The sequence below is a fragment of the Euphorbia lathyris genome, chromosome 5, assembly GCF_963576675.1.
Source record: "Euphorbia lathyris chromosome 5, ddEupLath1.1, whole genome shotgun sequence".
NCBI classification, from domain to species: domain Eukaryota; kingdom Viridiplantae; phylum Streptophyta; class Magnoliopsida; order Malpighiales; family Euphorbiaceae; genus Euphorbia; species Euphorbia lathyris.
Genome location: NC_088914.1, coordinates 80,072,212 through 80,089,879, shown reverse-complemented (window position 1 = coordinate 80,089,879; position 17,668 = coordinate 80,072,212). Strand labels below are relative to the sequence as shown.

Below are 17,668 nucleotides of genomic sequence, written 5' to 3'. Positions count from 1 at the left end.
ATCCGTTTAGGCCAAATTTTAAATTTTTCTCTCAAATTTTTTTTCTCAAATTTTGAATCAAAAATTATACAAAGGGTAACATTGTCAAAAGATGGCGGTAGTAAGGAATTTAAGGGCGGTAAATAGCAATACCCTTTTCCAATCAAGTTTGATTCATTTAAAAAAATACAAAAAAAAAAAAAAAAAAAAACAAAATTATATATTAATGAAATTGCAAGTTGTTTCTTTCAAATATCTACAATAGTTTCACACTTTAAGATATCTTATATTGGTTAACCACCTTTGCTAAACATGAAAATGGTAATACTAAAACAAGTTAAAACTAGGATTCAACTTCTAATTTCTAACTAAAACCTAAATTAACAACATACCATAAATTCACAGAAAAAGATGGAAGCTTTATTTAATGGTATCATGGAATTCTCGTGCAAGTTCAATCATCTTCAACTAGGGTCTTCTTCTTCTTCCTCCATTAAACCCAGAAAGAAAGAAATAAAATTTACAGAAACCCTAATAAAGTGGTCCCTCCCAACCCAAGCTGATTATATGATTCCACCACCAATGTTAAAAAGACAAAAAGTTGTTGTCCCTACCTCTCTCATATGCCCCACTCTTCACCTTTCATCCACCAAAAGAAAAAAAAGGAAAAGAAAAAGATTCCTCTGTTTGTTTGTACCTCTCTTCCAAGTTCCAAACCTCTTGTCTTGTTTTTCTTTCCTGTCATTTCATTTCATTTCACTTCCCCCCTAACATTTTATCACCTCCCAAACGGTCTTTCTTCCTTTCTGCCCTTTAATTTTGTATTTTCTCCTTCTGGGGTGCTTCTCGTTTCATAAAAATCATATCTTTTGGATTTTTGAGAGGTTAAACTCCATTTCCCTCTTCTTCCAAGCAAACCCTTATTCTACTACCTTTTGGGGGTTTTTTTTTTTGCACTGCATTCTAGTCCATTACCATTACCCACTTTTTTCTTTCTTCCCTTTCTGTTGTGGATTGGACTTTACTGTTCGTTCTTAGGTAGCTAGATAAGAGAGGTTCTTCTACTTTGATTCAAATTTTGAGCTAAAAGGGGAAATAAGATAAAGGGTTTGCTTCTTCTTTTCTTTAATTATGATTCTTCAATTTGGGGTTTCAATTTAGTGTTATTGGGTTCAAACCAGGAAGGGGGAGGAAGGAAGGGACAAAGAATGCCGCCGGGGACGGAAGATGGAGTTCAATACTCCTTTGCTTTGGAATATAATGGTCCTCCGATATCCTACGATCTCCCACGCGCCGTTCCAATCAACGTCAGCAAAATCCCGGTTGCTGCCGTCGTGTCTCAGCTCTCTCTTCCGGATAAACTCACTTTGCCGGTTGTTAAACCTTTGTTGCCTGCCGATCCAGGTAAGAATCTCTCTAAAGAGCTGAAATCTACTGTGTCTCAAAAGGAGCCGGGATCCGATGAAGCCGCCACTACAGTATCGCCTACTTCTGTTATTGAGAGAGCTACAGAGAGTAATCAAGATTGTGGTTTGTCCGGCGAGCTTAGTAGCTCAGGTGGTTTAGAGTTTTCCTCTCGGCGGTATGGGCCATCTTCTATTAGTAACGAGCTTTCCACTGAGTTGTTGAATGGGACTAGAAGCTCTAATACCATCGAATTTTCTGGAAGTCTCGATAATAAATCGCGGGAAAGTTCAGCGAGATTGAGGGTTTCGAATGAACTAAATCAGGATTGGGGTTCAAATGAATCAATTTTGAGCACTGATTACCCGTCTTCCCGGGTTTCTAGTCATAAACCTTCTGGGGAGTGTCAATTTGAAGTGAATGGAGATGGTAGGCGAGCCCAAGTTGTTACTTTTCGTGATATCGGATCAGATACCGGGTCTGGTGCTGATGAAATTGATGATAATGAAGAGTTTAGTGAGGACGAGCCAAGGTTTTTCCGGGTTCGAAGAGAACCACAGAGTAAAGGAAAGAAAGGGACTTGTTATAGGTGTTTTAAGGGGAGTAGGTTTACTGAGAAAGAAGTTTGCATTGTTTGTGATGCCAAGTTTTGCAGTAATTGTGTGCTTAGAGCTATGGGGTCAATGCCTGAAGGAAGAAAATGCGTTACTTGCATTGGGTATCCCATTGATGAATCGAAAAGACCTTGTTTGGGGAAGTGCTCTAGGATGCTTAAACGATTGTTGAATGATTTGGAGGTTAGACAGATAATGAAAGCTGAGAAGTTATGCGAGGCGAATCAGTTGCCCCCGGAGTTCGTTTATGTGAATGGAATGCCCCTTTGCCATGAGGAGTTAGTTAATTTGCAGACTTGCACAAACCCACCAAAGAAGTTGAAACCTGGAAACTATTGGTATGATAAAGTGTCTGGTCTTTGGGGAAAGGTGAATATATTGTATAATATGAGATGTTCGAATTTTTTCGTACTTTAGTTTAGTACATTCTATCATTTTTCTGTTTGATGATTGTGTTGATTTGAATTTAACAGGAAGGGCAGAAGCCTTCTCAGATCATAAGTCCTCATCTGAACGTCGGTGGTCCTATTCAGGCAGAGGCTAGCAATGGAAACACACAAGTTTACATAAACGGTCGGGAGATTACAAAAGTAGAGCTTAGGATGTTACAGGTAGAGAATTTTACATGTTCTCCTTGTACCAAATGATTAATTTGGGGTTTGTTTTATTGAAATCTTTCTGTTCAACGTTGCAGCTAGCAGGAGTTCAGTGTGCTGGGAACCCACACTTTTGGGTGAATGAGGATGGATCATATCAAGAAGAGGGGCAGAAGAACACTAAAGGTTACATTTGGGGCAAGGTATGTGTCATATGTGAATGTACAACTCTGAAATAATGTCATCCATATTTTGGCATTTGTTGATCGTTGAGTTACTTTTCAGGCGGGAATGAAGCTGGTTTGCACTTTCTTATCACTACCTGTTCCTTCTAAATCATCAAATATTTCTGGAGAACAATTTAGCAGTATGACAAGTAGAACTGTCCCTGACTATCTTGAGCAGAGAACACTGCTAAAAATTCTATTAGTTGGATACATTGGATCTGGGACAAGCACTATTTTTAAGCAGGTGATAAAGTAGTGGCTTTAAACTTGCCTTTCTTTCAGTATTACTCGTGTGACGAATGTGACATCCGTTCACATAGTTGCATATGATTGGATTTTCATTTCTATCCAAGGATATCTAAATTTCGTTTTGGAAAATTGGTGATAGTTGATACAGTTCTGGATTTATCTTATTAAATTGAAAAAACCCAAATGGTAAACTAGGATTGAGATTTGAGACTGAGCAGGCTACAGAAGATTAGATTATGGGTTTCCTGAACAGGGTGCAATGTAATAAGGTTTATTTATTGCCAATCCATTGAAGGGTTTCTGGATATGCTGAGCTTGGGTAACTAATTTTACAGAGCTTTTTCATAATATGTGGCCATTTTTGGAGTAAATTGTTGTAAATAAGACAAGATATTACTGGATTATGGTATATAGATAGATTTCTGAATCCCTATTGTTAATTGATTTTTTTAAGAGTTTTGGGAAGATGGTCATTCTGGTGATGCCTTAAGTTGAGAACTTAACTGATAGACATGCTTAATCAATAAAAAAAAAAGGGCGGCCCGGTGCATTACGCGTCCCCGCAGGGTCCGGGGAGGGGTCCCACCACAAGGTGTACGGGGGGCAAGCCTTCCCTTGCCAAATTTTTTGGCAAGAGGCGGCTCCTAAGACTCGAACCCGTGACCTTCGGTCACACGACAACAACGCTTTACCGTTGCGCCAAGGCTCGCCCTCAGACATGCTTACCCCTCAGACATGCTTAATCAATAATCAGAAAAAAATAATAATCAATGCACTTAATTGTAATGTTCCTGTTTTTTCATTTTTATTTTTCAGGCCAAGATTCTTTACAAACCTGTTCCTTTCACGGACGATGAGCGTGAAAGTATTAAATTGACAATTCAGAGCAATGTGTATGGTTATCTCGGTATACTACTTGAGGGACGTGACCGTTTTGAGGAAGAAAGTTTGGCTGAGATGTTGGAACAACAATCTTCCGAGGAAGCTGACCTTGGTGGTATGTCTATCCTTTGAGTCTCTTCCATTGTCTACTTGTGAAAATCTGCTTTATTATGTGCAAATGTACATTAACATAGAAATCCAAAATGTGTAATTTTTTTTAAAACCAAGTCTTTTTCTCCTTCAGAGGTGGACATAGCTTTAGATGGAATAATAGTGTTTGCTTTGGTGCTTTAGCATCTGTTATTTGAATTTGTTCTTTGATAATTAGGTTGATTTTTGTTACTTCATTTCCTTTTTTGTTTTCCAATGAAATATTGGCCACAAAAGGCAATTGTTTAATGCAAAATAGTACTTTCTTGGTAATGAGTTGTATAAGGCTCAGAGTCTATGCAAGTGCCTGACAAAATCAATAATGGTTTATGACAGGGGAAGGAGATAACATCGATCAAATAACTATCTATACAATTGGCCCGAGACTTAAAGCATTCTCTGATTGGCTTCTAAAGATTATGGTATCAGGAAATTTGGAGGTGATTTTTCCAGCGGCAAGTCGGGAATATGCACCATTGGTTGAAGAATTGTGGAAGGACCCAGCTATTCAGGCCACATACAAGCGGAAGCAGGAATTGGAAATGCTGCCTAGTGTTGCTAGTTATTTTTTAGAAAGGGTAAAATCATCCTTCAGGTTCCTTTGCTTGGTTAAACCTGTTAAATCATTGATATCTTTCCTCATACTATTCCCTCCAGAGTTTATTGGGGTTATCATGTGGTTTGTTACGCTGTCTTTGAACCTTATATAGCTGAAACATCGGCAGATTTAATTTGATTCATATATTTGGGCTAATAATTGAGGTTTATTGAACTGTTAATTACTTTAACTTGAGCTCTGATGCAATTGAGTCTTAACTGGCGTTGCAACTGTTGTTAGTCTTTTTATATCATTTGTTACTTCTTTGAAGAACGGTAACTCAGCGGAAAAATTTATTTGCAGGCTGTTGATATATTGAGGACAGACTATGAACCCTCACATTTGGATATTCTTTATGCTGAGGGGGTTACTTCATCAAATGGGCTTGCTTGTTTGGACTACTCGTATCCCCAGTCAGCATCTGATGATAAATTTGATACTGATGATCAACATGACTCTTTGCTCAGGTAGATCTTATTATCCAATTCGGTTTCTAGTCTCAGTATAGGCAACTGTTTTTGTGCACATCATTGTGCTAGCGCATCGAGATATGATCAATTTATGATGGATCAAATTACGAACTGTTGTAATCTAATAGTTTTGTTTGAGTGATTATTCTTGTTATATATTTGTGAAATTCATCGTTGGTTGTTCATAGGTACCAATTGATTAGTGTGCATGCACGGGGCCTTGGAGAGAACTGTAAATGGCTCGAGATGTTTGAAGATATCGGGATGGTCATTTTTTGTGTTGCATTAAGCGACTACGATCAGTACACGGTTGACGGAAACGGGTGTTCTACTAATAAGATGTTGCAAAGTAGGAAATTCTTCGAAACCATTGTTACTCATCCCACATTTGAGCAGATGGATTTTCTCTTAATACTAAATAAATATGATCTCTTCGAGGACAAGATCGAGCAAGTGCCGTTGACTCAGTGTGAATGGTTTGATGGTTTCCGTCCTATAACAAGCAACCATAGATCCAACAGTAACAGCAATAGCATCAACTGTAATCCGTCACTTGGTCAGCTGGGTTTCCACTATATAGCAGTGAAATTCAAGCAACTTTACGCGTCACTCACAGGAAAGAAGCTGTACGTGTCCCCGGTGAAGGGGCTAGATCCTAATAGTGTTGATACAGCTCTTAAATATGCAAAGGAGATATTGAAGTGGGAAGAAGAAAGACCTAACTTCAGCTTAAGTGAGTATTCATTATACAGCACAGAAGCAAGCTCCTATTCCCCTTGATTGGTAAGGTTGTAAATGGGTCCTGCCTGAGGAGCTTCGAGAAACTTCGCCAGTGGAACCTCAGATCCGCGTGTCTGCCACTTGTGTACATATAATGGCATGTAAATGAAGAGTAAGTCGTCACAGCCGTACCGTAAATTAAGTAGCTAATGTCATTGCTGGTGCTGTAGTGTATGCGCATACAGTTTTAGAAGACATTATTATACGGTGAAAGAATGAATCCGAGTTAGTTATTTTTTGTTTTAACCACGTGTGTAGTTATATTGCGTCTCTGAAACAGGATTCGAGTATTCATTTGTAATATATGATGGTATTACATTTGATTTCAGATACTGGTATAATGTACAAACTAACCACCTTTAGCTGCAAGCCTGCAACCTTAATTTGTTTGTAAGAATGGATCTTTAGCTTAAGAAGATGATGGATTTCAACTAATACATTCCTTAGTGCACGGATTTTTCACTTGGAGATTCCTGCAATAATGTCCATGACATCTTTGTTCAAATTTTGGGCAAAACAACAATTTGAGTAGTTTCGAATAGAGACATTAACTTGCATTTCAATTATTACATTAAATCTCAGGATGATCGAACATAAAACTCAATTAATTGTTAATTATCTAATCTCCTGGTGGCTTGAAAAGTCTTGAACGGTTAACAATGTGTTTGAAACTTGCATTTTTTAAAAATTCAAAAGGGTTTTTAATCTAAAAATTATAATTTTAGATGCAACTGAATTAGATCAAAACAAAATGATAAGGATTTGATGTATGGAATGAAAAAGTCAAAGACTCAATTCACTAAAATCTGAATCATCAATCTCGAAATGCTTTTTTTTTTCCCCAGTTTAGTACGTATTAAAATTTTGTAACTATAACAAAATTACACCCAAAAATTGGAAACAGTTGATTTAAGAATGTTTAAGGTTCAAAAGATTTGTGGCTCAGACTTTGTGATTTATCAAATTTACAAAAAGAAAATTGTTATCATCTTCTTCTTTTTGCTTTATACAAGGAAATGACTCCCACATGGCTGGACTCTTGAAACATTCCCACATAGGTTAGATTCCGCCTGCCCTTATTAAAGTCCTATAGGTCGAGCAATGTATAAGCCCTCTCGTAAGACCCCCTCCGAGGTTTTGAGGCTTTTCCTGACCGTGTGCAGGAGATACCCCTCCAGCCCTTCCCTTGGACTTTTTGTAACAAACACAAAAAAGGAAAAACATGTAAACTTTAGCTTTCCCAAATTGAAAGAAAAATATCCCCAAAACTCTCCAGTTGGAGAGCCACCCATGATTCTGCAGAAATATAACCAAAATCTTCATTCTTCAGTCATCTACAAAACTGTATCTAGCCTGCTCCTCTGTATTCAGTAATATGTTTTTCACAGCCCAACCAAGTTCTGTCATTTTCTCATCTAGTAAACACGAATCCCTTAATGCTGATACCTTGCTATTTTCAATCAATTTACTCCACTCTGTGAGAGCTGAGCCATCTGTATCACAAGCCCTGAACCTACTATATGACAGCGCCTTGCGAAGGTAGCATGCCTGCAAACATCTACACCTATCAACAAAACAGAAAGCAATATAGCCGACAAACCCTTATCAACTATACTGGTTCTTCTTTCGAGTTCGTTTTTACCTGTAGCAAACCCATCACGATATCTGCAGTGCCTGCTCCCTCACGTAAACACAGAAGAATACCTTGCTGAAAATTCATCAGGAAAACAGAGGGAAAGATGAGTTGACCTTTACAAGGGAAACAGTTAGTTAAAAACGGATACATACTTGCTTAGTTCTTGCCCATCCTATGTACGAGTTTTCTATACATAGAAAATAATAGTCTTCTCCTGTTAAAGTATGCATCGCCATCATTGACAATTTGTGTATCTGGTCTTTGATGTTTAAGCATCCTATTCTAATAGGCCATAGTTCCTTACCTGTTCAGGAATGTAAGGATAAGCTTAACTGCATGTTCAAAGTGTAATACGTATAAAACAAAGAACTAAATCATAATTCACAAGCATGAATCTTGAGACAAAATCTCACCCTTGCTTCGAAGAAAATTGATTCCCTCCTTTTTGCTCACTTCTGCAGGTGAAGGTACGTATCCTAACTCAATCCATGAATTTAGTATAATTTCAAGCCTATCCTGGATAGAGGAAAAAGAAAGGAGTTTGCTACTGAATCAATCCAGCTTTAGATAGGAAATCCGTCCTGAAAGCCAAATCTACAATCCAATCTATGCTCTCTAAGAATCGCATGTGTAAAGGATAACAAGAAGGCGATACAAACCTTAGTTAATGTCTGTAGATAGACATGTTTAAGCCCTTGATATATTCCAAATAGGTCTATAGCAGCAAAAATGGGGTAAACAACAAAAGGCAAGCCTGCAAGCAATCTTGGATATTGATAACACGTCAGGAAAATAAGATGACATAAAGTTCAGTGATCATGTACAAAAGAAAAAAGAACGAAGCTTACAATTGTTTTTAATTAATTTCAACACAAACAATTGATCATACGACATAACCTTTCAGGAGTTCATTTAAGCTACAGGGGTCTAAAATATAGATAAAGCAGATCTATTAGTAATCTTGAACTGTTTTATTTATAAATTCGCATAAATTAATGAAATTTAAATTCTGGTCAGCTGGTCCCAAGCCCGAGTGAGGAGGGTTGTAATAGGTCCACAGCCAACATAAAAATTGTAACGTCTTCTGCATTGATTCGTCTGATGATATAGGGAAAACAATACATATGGCTGACTGCAATCAGTTGTGAATACAGCTCTGTTGTTATTGTCGATGTCATTCCTTACTAGCTAAATTTTCCTTAAAAAAGGTACTACTTTTTCCCCAAGACCATTATATATTCAGAAAGAGGTAAAACCTTTGATTGTTCTTGAACAGCATATTCAACATTGCGGCAAGCATGAGTCCTAGATTATCAAAGCACACTGTTTGTATCTGAAACCCATACCAACTATGAGGATATAATCCAAATTGAAAAGATAGGCAGACAACAAATACACAGCAGAAAAAGTAACAACCTGTGCTTTTGCTGAAACTTCACCGAGGTTATCTGCTATTGCAAAGCTTCGATGAACAGCAGACTGCATATGGAACAACAATATTAGTGCTCCGCCTCATGTATATGAACTAAATTAACTGTTAGTGAAGGAGTGCTTCGCAAAACTGGGGCCTCTGAGAATGATAGAATAGAAAGCATTTATGAATATAAAAGTTTCAGTCATTATCAATAATGGCCTCGATATAGCTCTGAGCATGTATACATTTTGATTACTCTCTCATCCCAAATTGATAGACTACTAGGCCATTTTGGTCCATCTCATATTGTAGAGAACTTTCCTTTTATAAAAGGAAGTTATTTATAGTTTTTCTAATATCCCCCTTATTTAATAATCAACAGAGTACATCAAATGAACTTGAAATTATAAATATTTTACCAATCCCAAAACCAACATTATTGTAAATTTTAATAATTTAATACTTATCCACTCATATTAGCAAGTTAAATAAGGATAAATTACAAAACTTATGTGTAAAAAGCGTATTTCAACTATCAACTATAATTTTTTAAACCATGACTGAAAGTGATCTACTATTATTGGACAGAGAGAGTATTATTATTTTTGTAGTTTGAAAGAGTTAGAAGTTTAACAAAATTTTACACAACATGCAATGAAGCTATTATAGCCATTACGATTTAAAGTTCCGCTACATGAGCTCAAAGCATAATCAATGACTGAATTTCAACCAAAATTTGAACAAGAATGGAAATAGAAAACTTATTTGTATAAAAGAAAAGAGAATGCTAGTTCAAAGAACAAATCTTACACCAGTTGCCAAGTAACAAGAAAGGCTAATTTGCTTTGCGATGTTAGCTATAGTTGCAAGAAGCAAGAATTGATGAGGAAATACAGGGGTTAGCAGCTCCACTCCAATGCTCAAACTGAACAGAACAGATGTCGAGAACCTAACTCTCTATACAAAAGAACGAAAGAGAAATATATTATTTCCCAGCTCTCTACATAAAAGAACGAAAAAGGTAATATATTAATTCCCAACTCTATACATTTCTAAATTTAGTGCTCGAAGAATTTTCGTTATACCAAAATAATATGGAGGTAGGAATCATAGTGTCATACCTTCAAATTGGTATCAAAAGCTGATGCCAAGCTAGCAGTATAGATGCATCTACTTAAACGTCCGAGTCCATCCTTCAAGACCCAGTTAAGAGCAGCTGCTGAAGGAAGTGAACGCGAGTACCCAATGCCTATAGCCCGAAACATGGCCTAAAAAGAAACCATTCTCATAAACAAGTCATCTTGCAATCATCTTTTCCTAACTAGCAAATACATTGTTTTCTACCAAGTCTTGACAGCATTTCAAAAGATTTCCACCAATTTGAGTATAAAAAGAAGGGATAAGGTACTAAAATAGGCCTATGGTTTTTGGGGAAGTATCAATTTAGGCTCTACGTATAAAATAGCATCAATATAAACTTAAGTTTAAAAAAAGGTACCAATTTAGGCCTTGATAACGGAACGAGACACGCCATTGATATTACTGTGTTAAGTTCTGTCAGTAGTACGTGGAGGGAGAAATCAGAACTTAACGGAGTAATTGGAATGACGTGTCCAATCCGTTATCGAGGCCTAAATTGATAGGCTTTTTAAACGTTAAGCCTATATTGGTGCTATTTTGTAAGTGGAGCCTAAATTGATACTTCCTCAAAAACCACATGCCAAACTAACTATTTTGGTACGGATGAGATTCAAATTGGCCCCTAATATTTTTGGGGAAGTGCAAATGTACTCCTAGTGAGAAATGGTAAAATTTTGTACTTAACGTTTTCAATCTCCGAAATCACCATTTTCGATGGTTTCTCTCTAAACAACCACTTTCTCTCTCCTAACCAACAATATATCACCTCAAGACCAAAAATTTCAAGATTTTTCTTAGAATATCACTTCCATAACCTCTATAAAGGAGGATTGGTCAAAGTTTATGTCCGGTTTTGGAGTTGGGTGACCATCATATTACTAAGGACAAACTTGAGTGGCTATGGGTGTAATTTAGTCTCTAACTCATAATCACAGCAATATAATCACTATATTAAAAGGAAATCCCCATATTCAATTTGAGCAAACAATAGTCCCAAAACTTCAATCGAAATTTCCATATTATACAAAATATACAGCGAGAATGGCAATACCTGTGTAGCAAGAACTTGTAAAGCAGAGCTAAAAACGCGGTGCAAGAACTTCCATTTTACATAATCCATGTAGTTCTCAGGGACTCGTTTAGGAATAAAGAAATCCCTAACAGCCAAACTCCAAACGCGACACAATTTACGAAACCCATCCTCGAAATCCAGAGGAAGAGAAGAAGCACCACCATCCAAATTCACTAATTTCAAATTGCTCCCATCCCACATATACCTAGACACTCCACCTGACCGTCTAATCACAACCGGTAGTCTCTCCGGGAAGATAGGTCCCGGACCCTCGTCGACACCTTCTTCCGGCTCGTAATTGATGGGTGTCCTGAGCGAATTGGTGGCAATAAGGGGTTTGGGCGGGGAAATTTTGAGTTTCCTGGAGATGGGTTTTGAGGTAACCGAGTGGAAGTCCCCGGCTATCCATTGGAAATGGAATTGATTAGAACTAGTAGGTGAGTATAGCGTGGCTTGCATGAAAAACAGATATACATAAGTTTAGAAGCTTTAGATGAGTATCTGTACTGTACTCCCTTAATTTTCCCGCCAAACTTGGGGTTTAGCTTCAAAATTACGAGTTTTAAGTTGTGAAATTCAGAGGACGGCTTAGGAAAGAGAAGACTGGGCGACAGTTGAACGGTGAAGATAATAGGAAGGTTGATTGGTAAGAAATGCCTTTTCTTAATAAAGAACAGCATCTACTTGAAATTCACTGGACCATTTTCTGGGCTTTTAAGCTAAATTGGTAATCTTGGAAATGTTTAAATTGAGATGGTGTAACCAAAATTCCATTTTGATTTCCAAAACAACTCAAGAATGGTTTTATGTTATCAATCCTTTTCTTTTCTCGAAAATAAATTCTGGAAAAGTAACTTGAACTAATAAACATCTTTAGTTTTCAGAATATTATAAAATTGGTTAAAGGTCAAACATACCCTTCACGTTTTGGGTTAGGAGCAATTTTACTTCTAATGTGTAAAATGGTGCAATTCTACCCATAATGTTGGAAGCTAAGAGCAATTTTACCCCCTAATATTGATAAATTGGATCAATTTGAGAAATAATTCATCAAATTGTCTGATCGGTCATGAATCTTGTCATCTATACTTCACACGTGCGTCATTTTATTAGTAACAAATCACAAATATATGTTGGGATATAAAAAAAATATACTGTCTTTGTACAAATTAGACAAAAAAAAATTCAAAAAATTTACCGAATTTATAAATAGTAATATCCAATTCTATTATTAAATTATAAAAACATGAAATCATTTTTTAGAACAAATTGATATGCAATTGGTACAAAAGAAGGAACAAAAATATCGGTATTTTATAATAATGTCTAAAATTGACCCAAATGATCAACGTTAGGGGTAAAATTGCTTTTAGCTACTAATGTTAGGATTTTAATTCCAAATTATTTTAAATAATAAATATGAACTTGTTAATTTTATAAAAGTTCAGAAAACTTAGAATTATATATATATACTATAAACTTGAAGAGATTGTACAGTACAATTGGAAATTTTTGCGAAAATTTTCCAATCAAGCCCTTCCCTTTTCTGATTTTTTTCAGATTCAGGTGTTCTTCCATGTCTTTTCACAATGCCTTTGAGGGCTATTTTAGTATTTCCGCCATTCCCTTTAAATTCATTGGAGTTGCTCACAGCTAGCACCAAAACGGTACCGTATTGCTTGGGGCAACTTCGACTTTTCTCCCCTTCCACATTAGGGCTTCTATCTGTTCCTCTTTTTCTCACCCAGCCGCTCACTCCAAAAGACTTCATTTCTCTCAATCTTCTCCTCTTCTTCTCTGTTTTGCATTCCAACCAGAACAACAACAACATCTCGACAATCATCTTTCTTCTCACATTTCCAATGACATCCGTAGCCCTTTCGTGTGGTTTCGTTCTCTTTGAAGGTGTGAGACATTTCAGATCAACTCGGAGTCCTTTTTTCACAATCTGATCTTCTTTTAAGTTGATTCCCTTTTTTAGATCCACCAGTGGTAAGTGGATTATCGCAGTAATTTAACTTTTTTCCTCCTTTTAGATCTGTTTTTTCTATTTTTTTCTTATATTCTGATATGATGAGTGGGTTCTTCATATGGTCTAGGTTGTTTCTGTTTTTTTAGAACTAAGTTTTCTTATTGTTAATTTCCTTTTCATCTTAAAAAAGTTCATTTTCATATTCTCAATTACTTCACGAATGAATTTTTAATTTGTTATTGATTTCTGGTCTTTGGATTTTTTCTACGCTTTCAGTGGTAGAAGAGATATGTAGTGGATGGGAGCGATGAAGAAATGGAGAAGGTTAGGCCACCAGAAGAGGAAGATAACTGAATATGATATTGAGTTTGGAGGTGCCACCATTAAGCCTAATAATGGTCATCTTCCTCAAAAGGCTTTAAGATTTGTAAGTGATTTTGGTTTTTGGTCAAAAGGTTCCAGAATTGAAGAACTATGAGAAGGTAAGTTTCATTTATGTCGTTTAAATCTATTTTTCTTTTTCTTTGTCTAATTTTTGTTCCTTTTTGCAGGATTTATAAACTAAATATGGAATTCCCAATCATGGTTTGTTTTCAATCGGTTATAGCAGAGGTATTCTTCTCTTTTTTCATTTCTTTACCTCCTTCCTTTTTCTGTTCTTTTTCCGGTTTGCAAATCTCTTCTCTTTTATTCAGGTGGGCGGCGATACCCTAGAATCCTAAATCGTGGATCTGTTTTTGTGGAGTATTTTTTTACTGGGTTTGATAAATTTCTTCCTCCCTTTTGTTTTTTTATAGCTTCTGCAATTTATTTTATTTTATTTTTGTATTGTAATTATTGCAAACTTCACCTTTGAATCCACATTCTATTCTCTTTATATATTCAGTTCGATCTTATTTTTTGTTAGCTTCAGAGTTATATTCCATCCATGAAGAAATCGCTAATAGGAGGTGGAGCTAGCGGGCAAACCAAAAGGTAGAAATCTGAAAATATGATTAACTAATTCCACTTGGATTGGCTGAACTATTCTTGCTCATGCATGTTTGTTACAATTTTACCTATTTTGTTGTATGAGATTTGACTATACTTCTGCTCACAGCACACAATGTTTATGCAGTTTTTTCTTCTATATTAATTTGTTAGATGACAAGTGGTATTGTTAGATGAGACGTATGTACTTTTTTTTTTGTATATTTTGTGTGTTTTTTGCTTGATCTTTGCAGGTTTTACAAAACTTAAGTAGTCGTAGAGTCATTCACGGCCATCTTTGCATTTGGAGATTCAAAGTCTGCCAGCATTGTAGTGGATGATAAATTGAGAACTTTCAAGTGTCAATTAAATTGTTAGGTAGTGAAAGAATAATTGTTAAGTAGTGGAAAAGCAATTATTAATGTATCCGAGGAACATAAAATTTAGTGGTCCAAAATAGACTAATTACCTATGTATTTATAGAGTTCTAAGTTAATAAATTTCTTTGTGTAATTATACAATATTATTTCATTACGATATTAAAAACGATTATATTCTATGAGTAAATAATATATGATCTATAATTTTAATTAATTAATTTGCTTCCCGAAGCGAAGCAAGGGTATCCCTCTAGTTTAGAATAAAAGAGAAAATTACAAAATTGGTCAAATGAAAGATTCATTTATATTTTTAACCCACTTACTCAACATATTATATATCTAGACTATATTTGTGTGACTTTTCCAAAATACCCTTAATATGTTTGTAATTTTACGCTGTGACTATTTCCCTCCCGTCTGACTTCGCGAATCGATGATTTCGCGAAGTGTGCAAAGCTAATGTTTGGTTTAGTTAATGATTTTAATTCGCATATGCGAAATCTGGACGTGTTTTTAACAAAATTCGCGAAGTGATATATAACAAAACAGGCCAAACAATAAGGGATTCTAACATTAAAATCATAACATTATCAAAATTTATAACAAGATTGCCACAATAACAACATTAAATCATAACATTATCAAAATTTACAACAAAATTGCCACAATAAACTCCTAACAAATCACTTCAAAGTGAACATGACGAATCTGGACGGAAATTTCTCATTGTATTGGAAGTCCAGACTTTTTAGGATGATAAATGGAAGTCCAGACCTTTTGGGATGGACGTATCACATGTTACACAACAAGATTGACACAATAATTTCTAACCAATCATTTTAAAGTAAATGTGACCAATCTTGAAATGGAAGTCTAGGCCTTTTGAGATGAATGTCTCTCATGGCACCCTAGTACGCCGCCTTCCAGAAATGGATGTTATGTATTCAACCACCTTCAAAAAAAATTTAATCGCGTTAGACATAAAAAAGGACGAGTTGGCTTCGCGAAATGAGGATTCGCAAAGCATGCGAATATAAATGTGCAGGGAAGAGGATGATTTTACTTCGTAAATCTATGATTTCGCGGAGTATGCGAGGCCTGAAACGTGACGATCTATTTCGTGAATTGATGATTTCGCGAAGTCTGCGAGTGCAAAATCATGAACTGTTTTACTCGCAGACTTCACGAAATCATCGATTCGCGAAGTAGATCGTCACGTTTTAGGCCCTTTCTCATCGCAGATTTTTGCAAAATCATCGACTACACGAAGTGATTTTTTGGAAAAACACAAAGAAAACAGTAGATACTTACATTTTTCGCGCCTTTCACCCTTAAAATTGACAATAACAATATGATAAACTGAGAAAAACGATGAAAATAACGTAGAATAACAATTTCTTCGATGGTCACAAGAAGAAAGAAACCAAGGAACGAGCAGGAACAGAAAGATGAAAAACCATGGCTTCGTTTTCTAGGATTAGGAAGATGAAGAATCAAGAGATGAAGAGAGGAAGAAGAGAAATACATGGTGATATGGAGAAATGGTGCATATTTTGTGAAATTTAAAGGAAGAGAGGAAGATCAAAAGTTTGGGAGAGCAACCGTTTGCATAAGTGGGAAGGGGGAAGATGAAAGGGTGAGAGTATTTTGGGAAAGTGACACAAACATAGTCTAGATGTATAGTATAGGGCTAATTACAGATCTAGCCCAATTAAGAGGGGTCTTTTACATATCTAACCCACTTTGCTTCCATCTTACCAAATTAGACACTTTCAACCATTTTGGACAAAATTACCCTTAGTTCTATTCAATCATCGATCTACTTCTTATTCTTCTTCTTCTTCTTCTTCTTCTTCTTCTTCTTCTTCTTCTTCTTCTTCGGTTCATCTTCTTCAATTTTTGATACCAATCATTATCGATTTTTGAGATTATTGACGTATTATGTTCAATTTCCTGTAGAAATGGTGTGTTTTTAGCTTATACGCTTGCTTTTCTCGGTGGTCTTGCCTCTTTCTTCATCTATAATAGTATCGTTTCAATTTCCTCTATTTTCCACAATTTTTCTCAATTTTCCTCCATTGTTGTCACATTTGTGACGAAATTTGTCACATTTCGTCACAAATGTGACAAGAGTTGTCGCATTTCGTCACAAATGCGACAACTCTTGTCGTATTTGTGATGAAATGCGACAAATGCGACAAGAGTCATCGTATTTCGTCACAAATGTGACAAGAGTTGTCGCATTTGTGACGAATGCGACAACTCTTGTCGCATTTGTAACGAAATGTGACAACTCTTGTCGCATTTGTGACGAAATGCGATAAATTTCGTCACAAATGCGACAGCAATGGAGGAAAATTGAGAAAAATTGTGGAAAATAGAGGAAATTGAAACGATACCATTACAAATGAAGAAAGAGGCAAGACCAACGAGAAAAGCAAACGTATAAGCTAAAAACATAACATTTCTACGAGAAATTGAACATAATACGTCAATAATCTAAAAAATCGCTAATGATTGGTATCAGAAATTGAAGAAGATGAACCGAAGAAGAAGTTGAAACGAAGAAGAAGAAGAAAAACCAGAAGAAGAGGCAGCGGAAGAAGAAGAAGAAGAAGTAGATCGATGATTGAATAGAACTAAGGGTAATTTTGTCCAAAATGGTTGAAAGTGTCTAATTTGGTAAGATGGAAGCAAAGTGAGTTTGATATGTAAAAGGCCCCTCTTAATTGGGCTAGATTTATAATTAGCCCTATAATATATTGAGTAAGTGGGTTAAAAATATAAATGGATCTCCCATTTGACTCAATTTTATAATTTTCCCCATATTTAATTGTTTTTTTTTTTGTGAGTTTTTATCCATAAAGGCTATTGTTTAATACTCTTGGGCAAACAAAATCAATAGCCTATTATGCGATTTGTGTTTTTATGTGAAATTTTGATGTTGTTTTAGCCATCAAATGGCCAAAATAAGGGTGTTGTTAAACCCAGCCCCATTTTCCCACCCCTAGCCCCGTGAAAGGACGAAAATGCCCTTTCATGGGTTTTGGGAGGGGAAAAGCTATTTTTTTTTGCGGATTCGACACGCGGGCGTGTGGCCATCACGCCTCACCTCGCGGACGGACGTGATAGCCCC

The 17,668-nt window shown here is 36.1% G+C and overlaps 2 protein-coding genes across 3 annotated transcripts; one reads left to right on the top strand and one right to left on the bottom strand.

Annotated features, from left to right (window-relative positions):
- Positions 1–623: 623 nt before the first annotated feature.
- LOC136228817 (extra-large guanine nucleotide-binding protein 1) lies at positions 624–6,318 on the top strand. Its single transcript, XM_066017298.1, has 8 exons — positions 624–2,366; positions 2,471–2,608; positions 2,692–2,796; positions 2,879–3,064; positions 3,886–4,066; positions 4,438–4,679; positions 5,003–5,166; positions 5,358–6,318. The coding sequence occupies exons 1-8, from the start codon at positions 1,188–1,190 to the stop codon at positions 5,947–5,949; spliced, it is 2,787 nt and encodes a 928-aa protein (XP_065873370.1). The 5' UTR covers positions 624–1,187; the 3' UTR covers positions 5,950–6,318.
- Positions 6,319–6,794: 476 nt separating this feature from the next.
- On the bottom strand, positions 6,795–12,036 carry LOC136231012 (protein root UVB sensitive 4). Of its 2 annotated transcripts, none has more exons than XM_066020241.1 (10): positions 11,191–12,036; positions 10,121–10,267; positions 9,810–9,956; positions 9,002–9,064; positions 8,842–8,918; positions 8,245–8,350; positions 7,999–8,101; positions 7,738–7,889; positions 7,592–7,657; positions 6,795–7,497 (listed from the first exon to the last, which is right to left on the bottom strand). In XM_066020241.1, the coding sequence occupies exons 1-10, from the start codon at positions 11,668–11,670 to the stop codon at positions 7,276–7,278; spliced, it is 1,563 nt and encodes a 520-aa protein (XP_065876313.1). In that variant the 5' UTR covers positions 11,671–12,036; the 3' UTR covers positions 6,795–7,275. The 2 variants fall into 2 exon arrangements, with proteins under 2 accessions (XP_065876313.1, XP_065876314.1); XM_066020242.1 differs by having other exon boundaries at positions 7,738–7,799.
- Positions 12,037–17,668: the final 5,632 nt, after the last annotated feature.

What these genes read in the sequence shown, in the direction of transcription:
- LOC136228817 (XM_066017298.1), top strand. Translation starts at nt 1,188, where the DNA reads ATGCCGCCGGGGACGGAAGATGGAGTTCAATACTCCTTTGCTTTGGAA. An exon ending in CAAGCACTATTTTTAAGCAG is followed by an intron (nt 3,065 to 3,885) that starts GTGATAAAGTAG and finishes TTTATTTTTCAG; the next exon opens with GCCAAGATTCTTTACAAACC. An exon ending in CAACATGACTCTTTGCTCAG is followed by an intron (nt 5,167 to 5,357) that starts GTAGATCTTATT and finishes GGTTGTTCATAG; the next exon opens with GTACCAATTGATTAGTGTGC.
- LOC136231012 (XM_066020241.1), bottom strand. Translation starts at nt 11,670, where the DNA reads ATGCAAGCCACGCTATACTCACCTACTAGTTCTAATCAATTCCATTTC. An exon ending in TACAAGTTCTTGCTACACAG is followed by an intron (nt 10,268 to 11,190) that starts GTATTGCCATTC and finishes GTTTCTTTTTAG; the next exon opens with GCCATGTTTCGGGCTATAGG. An exon ending in TCGTGATGGGTTTGCTACAG is followed by an intron (nt 7,498 to 7,591) that starts GTAAAAACGAAC and finishes AGATGTTTGCAG; the next exon opens with GCATGCTACCTTCGCAAGGC.